We start from the raw sequence: 7,991 nt of genomic DNA, 5'->3' as shown, positions 1-7,991 counted from the left end.
CTGCTCAGAGAGAGTCCTAGATATTCTGTGTACAAAATAGAAGCAGTAATTTGGACCAACTACCAGCACAGAAAAATAACAGCTATAAATTCATGCATGAGGAAATTGGAAAGGAGGCTTCTATTTTCCTTGCTAAGCTCTGACCCAAAGTTGTCACTGAGATATCAGTGGGCCAACAATGTGTTTGTAGGTCATTGTCACAAGTCTTCATACCAGATAAATACTCCTTGTAATGTATCCTTGTAATGACTGGCAGTGTGCCTGCCTAATGTGACAATTGGTACATTTGCAAGTGTGATATACTTTGTTATTTTAATCTTTATTTATGCAGGGACTCAAACCATTAGTTCCCACTGAATCCCCAGCTCTGATTTTTGGGACAAGTAAACCTCCTTCAGATTTACCAGCAGCTGAGTCTTTCTTGGGTAAAAACAAGGTGCCAGACCTACAGAAAGTTTTTCAGGTAATGACAACTTTGAGAGTAACTTAAACTGGAGAGTGGGACATATCTGTCCTTATTTTAACATAGCTTTTGCCATTCTACAATACCTAAATTCTGTAAAGTCTAGTTAAGAAACTGTCAAGTACAGTATAACCTGTGTACTTGTACTGTACTACAAAGTATGTGCCTTGTATAGGAGATAAATACTGAAAGTGGATAAATGCAGTAACATTGTTTTTTGCTGACTTCAGAAATTGTTGTATTATTTGACTATTTGGAAGCACTTTCTTTCTGGGAATCCAAGTGTATGCCTTAAAGCAGATGTGCAGGGGCAAAGCAAGTCATTATTGTTTTGTGTATAATAATTTGAATGTTGCTGAAGCTGTTTATAGTGCAGTATAAGAGTAGCACAGTAAAGTTTTCAAAGCCAGTTTGTTAGCTATGCAATTTCTAAATGTAGTAGGACTTTTCTTAAAACAAATTAGTTAAGGTTTTTTTTTAAGCATCAAGAATGTGCTTTATATAATGTTTCCTTTTCTCTCTTACATGCCACTTCCATTTGGAATGTGTCAGTCTGACTTGGTGAATAATTTTTTATACGTATCTTTCCACATTCTGTTGTTAGTGACACTTTTCCCGTCCAGGTCCTCTTGAGAAATATTTCAAGATATATTCTTTCCACTTGCACTTAACAGCTTTGGCTAACAAAATTAACTTGCCTTCGCATTTGTCTTGCTAGATAAAACACACATAATACACTTGGTTGTAGTGAGCCTAATTGTCAGGAGGTTTCCCTCTTGGAAGTCTCTTAATTTAACCAAGGTAGCATATTCCTTAATGACCTCAGTATGGGTGTTGATCTCTTTTTTGCTTGTTTTCTCCTTCAACTCTTCCCACAGAGATCAGATGGGCTACCAGTACACCTGAAGCGAGGAGTTCCAGATAAGATGCTCTATCGGACCACGATGGCTCTGACAATAGGAGGAACTATCTACTGTCTGGTAGCACTGTACATTGCCTCACAGCCAAAAAATAAATGAGCCACACCTCATGGGACTCGCAGCACTCCTCTGACAGATCTCCTGCGTGTACCTCTTTGCACTTAAATCTGTTCCCTGTAATCACATAGGGTTCATTATTCAGATCAGATTTCTTGGAGAAAATGTTTTTAAATCGGTTGCCTTATGTATTCTGAAAAACCCATATAAACAGAGAAATACACAATTTTAACATATGGTTGTAGCTTTTCTTGTCTTGCAGTTTATGAACAGTTGGAGAAAGTTAAGCTTTTCCTTCCTTCCCTCCCCCAACTTAAACAAAGTTAGAGAGAGGACAGAACAAGTAATTTGTGGATTGTGCACCACATTCCTTAGTGGAAGGATTCTGCTAGTTTCCAAAACACTAAAAGCAAATAATTTAATTGTTATAGCATACTGTTTCCGTCCTATTCAGGTCATTTTATGTAAGTAGCTGGCAATGGAACTTTTCCAACTGCTGATATATTATTTAGTAATATACCACCTCTGGTGGTAGGACAAAGGGCTTGTCTGCCTGGAGCATTTAAAGTGGATTTATTCCATAACTTTAGCATCACTGTATGCAGCAGAGTGCACCATTATTGTAGCATCAGTTACACCAGTTTTTGGACTTTCCTTTGTCAAACTGTATTATCATGCAATAAAGATAACTACATGAATACTAAAATAGGCAAGTCTCGAACGTTTCAGACCATTTCAGCACTCCTGGTCATGAAATAAACATATTGGTACACTTCTAAGTTCAGCTTGTAGATCTCAAATCAGAAAATTGATTCAGCTATCTTATCATCATCTTTTTGAGATGGTAAATCTCTTAAAACCCTCTCTCACACCTCATGTGTGTTTAACTATAATTTTTGGTGAAGCAGGTCACTGTCATAACTCAGCTGCTTATTATTTTCAGTGCCTGCAGATAGCTGTTTATGTACACACATTCACACACATTTTCTTTGCTCTGTGGATGGAAGAGAGACAAGCCAATAAAACCCTTTATGTATTCCCTTTCCCTTGTAATAGCATAGCCGTGAACTGCAAGTTCCATACAAGGCTTCACAAAAAGCATCCTCTAATTTCATAGCTTCTCCTCTGCCCCTGAACACTGATTTGCTGGCTGCTCTAAAGACCCATCTCTCCCAGAACTGTGCAGAAACAACCTTCAAAGTAAATAAGAAAAATAGTTGATAAGGGAAAACAAAACTGCTTTTTTTCAATCTTTTACCAAAAACATTCTGATTTTTTTCCAGTTAAGTTACATCAAAGCCTTATGGCTGTTTCATAGGAAAGAAGATAGGTGCTTGTACTGTGATCTCAGGTTTCAGTCAGTGTTGGTATTTTAGGATGGGAGTGATTTAACTCAATGAAAAATAATTTTGTAAGGACAGCAGGAGTCAAAAAACAGCAGAGAATAAATTCTGCAGGAATTGACAGTTGTGTTGCCTCTACTGATAAAATATTTTCTCAATAGCCCATGCTTCCATGGCACTAAATCTTGTGCTGTAGGCTGTTAAATATTACAAAACAGAAAAGAAAAAATGAAAGAAAATAAGAGAGAAAGAGAAAACAGCACAGTAGGTTGTTGTCTGTCTTTCCTACATACCATCTATCAAGCACTGCCTACAAGAATTTTCTAATAAAGGATATTTTGCACATAAACTTGACAGGTAGATTTTCATGAAGCTGAGCTTTGCTCAGAGTATTTCCATGCACTTAGTTTTCTGATTTGGTTTTGGTTTATTGGAGGGGTGGGTTCAGGTTTTTCTTTTTTTGGTTTTGTGGTGGGCTTCTTGTTTTAAACCAGCTATTTTTAGCGCTCATCTAGAGGGTAACAACTTTCTGCTTGTTGCTAAAGCAGATGTGGATAAAATAACCAAGCTGTTATCCCACAGCTCATTTGCCAGTGGGAATACCCTCGTGGAAGGGATGACAGCCCAGCTTGCTGCAAGGAGCTCAGCTAGGACACTGGGTTTATGTCCTGCAGTTAGAGGTCATGGCTGGAGCCATGGATAGCAGAATTGCCCTGGGTTTCGCTTTTTCCAGCTCTTTGTCACCAGCTAAGAACACGTGCCAAAGGGGCAAAAACCACCCATCAGATCTTGCAAATAAACAGAGACTACATATTCCATTGCACCTCTCCCCCCCTCCTCCCACACTCCCCCCGAGTGTCTGGATTTTGAAAAACTATTTTCACTTTGCCCTTCTCACAAAAGCTGACCCAGTAAGCAGGATGAGAGTTCTGCTTCAGCTTGTGAGATTCACACCCCTGGTTCAGTTGGGGGTTAAAGAACAAAGAGGCTTGTCTGCAGCCACTGAGTACAGCTCCAGGTCTGAGAGAAAGGGCAGACTGCATTTCTGTGTTCCCTCAGCAAAGTGCTCTGAAAAACAGGAAAGCTTCCAAGCTGTAACCACATTAGTCTGTGGCAGCAAAATCTTGCCCCCTTCCTCAATTTGTTTTGAGATCATCATGAAGAAATTGCAACATGATAAATCTTTTTTCTTCCTAGAGAAAAAAACCTCTAAAATATATCTATTTTAAAATACTGATGCCAGACTTCTGTGACAATTCAAGAGGGTCCAAGTGTTTTGAATACTTATTCATGATGCAGAGACCTAATCATCATTTTATGCCTTCAAGAACACCCTTACCTCTAAAAAGAGAGGTCTGACCCTGGCCTGATTGTTAAATAAAGTCTTAAGTAAGAAGAACCAGAGGTGACTTGCAGCATCAAGGCTACTTCAATATTGTGAGTTGTCATCCCCAGAAGTAAGAATCTGATGGGAACTGCGACTTCTTTATAGTGTTATGCTCTTGTTATTTAAAAACCCTCTCAGTTTTGTCTTAGAAAATATGCAACCTACCAACACAGAGGACTGGGGGAAAAAAAAGCATTTTTAAAATGCTAGCTTATACTCTAGTATTTTGGTTTGAATGTATATTAGAGAATAAACTATAATAAGCTCTCATACCCCAAGGTGCCGAGTTTGGAAGCGAAAGCAGCTGAGTTTTAGAATACACGGGAACAAAATTATCTCATGGATAATCATCCATCCCCCATGACATTATCTGATTGTTGAGAGACACTGGTTTTCCTTCTTAAATGATTTCTCTGGCAACCTGGATTCAACAGTTATATCTTTGTAATGGTTTTTAAATAAGATCTCCTCCCCTACCTTTTGTGTGGGAGTAGTAGAATAAATGCATTTGAGAAGACGCTGATAGTATGCACATATGTCTTTCAGCTGCTTTAAAAATTAAAGTGTGTTAAGGAGAGGATTCCTCCGCAGTATTTTAGTGTGACCATACAGTCTCAATAGGCTTTTGCCTTAACATTTTAAATTGTCAACGGACTGATTATTTCCATACTGTTTGAGCTTGCCTTAAAGCAAAGCTTTCAAATTAAAAGGCACTGTAAAGAATAAAAACATGAAAAACTAGAAAATTGGGAGTCTAATCTTAGACTTAAAAAAAGCTAAAATGAGTGTTTAAGAACCGTTTCTTTGCATACAGGTACACGGTACTTATTCTGTCTTTATCCTTCTTTCTGCCTTCCAAGAGGCTTTAAGAATCACAGATCAGATGGGGGTTCTTTTGGTGACTCCTCTCACAAACCATTACCACTGCAGATCCTAAAATTTGAAAAATCCAGATACTTCTGTACAAAGAGAAAAATGGGCATGTATGGGCTAAGTTGTGTGTAAAATCATGCTAAACTGCTCTAAAAAAGGTGCAAGATACCTGCATTTTATGACATAATATACTACATTTTCTCCCCTTTCCAGCCCTTCGCCTCAGTGAAGAGTTTCACAAGGAAGCCAAAGCTTGATCTCTGTTTTAAAATGGAAAGTTGGAGGCATTTGCCAGTATTCTAAGCATTACTGTTAAGCAGTAGGCACAATAAACAACCTTTTAAGCATTTTGCATATTCAGTACTAACTGCATCTTCATTTATAAAATATCATTAATTTGAAACAATGCCAGTTAGCTGCAGTGCAAGTGATGCACAGATTGCTAAGAGACAGAAGCATATTTGCTGTGAGAGGGAGTGCAAGCATTCCTGTGGATCAGGAAATAGGGTATACGCTGTCAAGCATCAGTGTGGCATCTCACTTACACCAGATTTTCTCTCCTGGTGCTTCTCACGTGATCTCAGACTGCTTTTGGATATAGCACTAGACAGAAGGAATCATTTTTTTGTACATTAATTATCTCAAAATACAAGAAAGTTGAATTTAGGTGTCTGTTTCCTCTCTCAGTCTATTGTAGGCAGACCAGATCTGGGCTACAAGAAGGCAGCCATCATCCTCTGGCTCCAAAGAGACATGATACTCCCTGATAAAATGTGTTTTTTTCTGAATGATTTTGCCTGATGCATTCAGTGCTGCAAAACTGGGGAGGTGGGAGAGAGGGGGAAGTATTTTTCCTCATTTCACATCAGCTGCATACCACTCTCACTTTTCCCCCTTCCTCACTCCCGCAGTTTTATTCTGAAGACCGTGAAAATCTTTCTAGTTACTTCCTTTTTTACAGCATTTCTTAAATATTCTGTCCCACAAAAGAAATGAAATTGCTTCTAAGGGCTTCAGGAGAACTTCTGAAATATTCCTATCATATTCATATAATTTGTCACATGTATTTTTTTCTCTGCAAGCTGGAACAAGCCCTGGAAGTCTCTTTTGTCAAGTACACGATCCTGTCAACCCACTGACAGTCTTCAGTGAGAAGTCTTTGAAGAAGCTGTTCTACAGGTGTGCAAATATAGGGGCACAAAATTATTCGCTGCTTGCAAGCACCAGACTGTATTTCAAAGAAATCGAGGAAATACTTCTTCCCTGCAACATTCTTGCACTTCAAGCCATGTTATGTCAAATGTACTTATGTTCTCTCTTTCATGTCTTCCTTACAATTCAGTCACACACATTCATTTTGCTGAAAGTGCTTTATCTATTTATGGTGTGGTGCTACCTCAAACCTCTTGGATACCTTTCACCACTGAGCCCTAATTTTGAGCACCCAAATTGGAAATTTAGGCATCAATTACAGTGTGCATCCATTACAAAACTTTCACTTGAGGCAGACAGCTGACAGCATCCATAGCAGAGTTCATTACAATCTGCCAGGGGTAGCCAGATGTTCTTCCAACCACAGGAAGCCATTCTTCTCCTTTATCCTTTTGAATGGTTCTTGTTACTTGTGAGGAAGATCATCTGTATAATCTTTAGTTGTTACCTACTCACAAGAGAAGACTGTACATTGTCTAATCCACAATACTACATAAATGCAAATCGTGTCTTCCTTTAAACTAAAAGCAGAGCAGCACTCTGGAAGGAAACAAAGAGAACATGTTTGGTGGAGTGGAGAGCTTGTAAATGTCAATTCCACCAGCTTGATCCTGACTTGTAGCAAGGAGAGCAAGACTAATGACATGCAGCTTTTCTAGCATAAAGAACAAGTGCTACATATTAAAGCTTGTTCTTGCATAAGCTTAAGGAAAATTTATTAGTCTTCTAATTGGAACTGATCAAGCAATTCTGCTCATATGCAAAACAAAACCCACACTTCATCATACTCATTGTCAGCAGCATAACCCTGTGGAATTAACAGGAGGCTAGACTTTAGGCTCTTACAAAAAACCAGTAGCAAAGCCCTATTCTGCAGTCAAGCAGGTTGGAGTCCACGTAAGGTTCATAAGGTGGAGACACCAAGTATCTTGTAGCACTGTAGCCTTACACCGTCTTTTTAGAGATGCATATGTTCCAAAAAAACCAAAAGAATGATTTCTGGCGCTCTCAAAGACTTGCAGGTTTCACCTGGAGCTCTTTCGGAAGCTCTGTAACAGCCCTCCATGGCCACTGGAGAATGGCTCACTAGACAAAGGAGTGAGTTTTTGCTTGGACACATTCCCAGCTATGCAAAACCTCACAGGTAATGCCTGTCAAACCTGCCCGCAGAGAAGCTGTGTATTTGATCTCTCTCTACTGCAGCATGTATAAAATGTAAGCATAGCACAATATCCAAATGTGACAGTATTAAAATGCTAGAATAATTCCAAAAGACATGTGCCCTTCAGGAAATTTATCAAGTGTGTGGCATATCTTTAATTTCACTGACCAACAGCTTGCAATAAAAAAAACTGTGGTATGGGTTTCCTGGCTTACAAACTCAAATCCTATGTTCTTTATTTAAGTTGTATTGGGTAAACCAAACTAAGGGAAAACAGAATCTGTCGGTCTTGGTATTAACTAGAGTCATCCCTTCTCCCTGGTTTGCTGCTCCTCATCCCCAGGAGATGCTTTTCCTGCCACTTTTCCTGGAAGCGTGAAGCAATAAGTAATCATGCACCTGTACACAGTATGATTTTTCTTTCTTCTAGAACAAGGGAGACCAGATGACCATAGAACAACCAACTTGTTTCCATGACACCCATTCCTTTCTTTGTGGATGCAACCAAAGAGCTCAACTCGGCAGTTTTCTCCAAAACTGTAGTGCCTCATATGCCTGACAGGCCTAAGGAAGG

General features: G+C 39.1%; 1 protein-coding gene across 1 annotated transcript; it reads left to right on the top strand.

The window, feature by feature from the left end:
* The first annotated feature begins 293 nt into the window (after positions 1-293).
* LOC103622713 (cytochrome c oxidase subunit 7A-related protein, mitochondrial) lies at positions 294-2,146 on the top strand. The gene is made up of 2 exons (XM_008641700.2): positions 294-463; positions 1,342-2,146. Exons 1-2 carry the CDS (start codon positions 326-328, stop codon positions 1,480-1,482), a joined length of 279 nt encoding a protein of 92 aa, XP_008639922.1. The 5' UTR covers positions 294-325; the 3' UTR covers positions 1,483-2,146.
* The last annotated feature ends 5,845 nt before the right edge of the window (positions 2,147-7,991 follow it).

This window comes from Corvus brachyrhynchos, unplaced genomic scaffold (genome assembly GCF_000691975.1).
Source record: "Corvus brachyrhynchos isolate BGI_N302 unplaced genomic scaffold, ASM69197v1 scaffold258, whole genome shotgun sequence".
In the NCBI taxonomy this organism is placed as follows: Eukaryota; Metazoa; Chordata; class Aves; order Passeriformes; family Corvidae; genus Corvus; species Corvus brachyrhynchos.
Note: the sequence above shows the minus strand (reverse complement) of the source record. Positions and strands in the feature narration are given on the sequence as shown.

Bases quoted from the DNA above. Each gene is read 5' to 3' on its own strand.
- LOC103622713 (XM_008641700.2), top strand. From the start codon at position 326: ATGCAGGGACTCAAACCATTAGTTCCCACTGAATCCCCAGCTCTGATT. The intron at 464-1,341 runs GTAATGACAACT...CTCTTCCCACAG, and splicing joins ACCTACAGAAAGTTTTTCAG to AGATCAGATGGGCTACCAGT.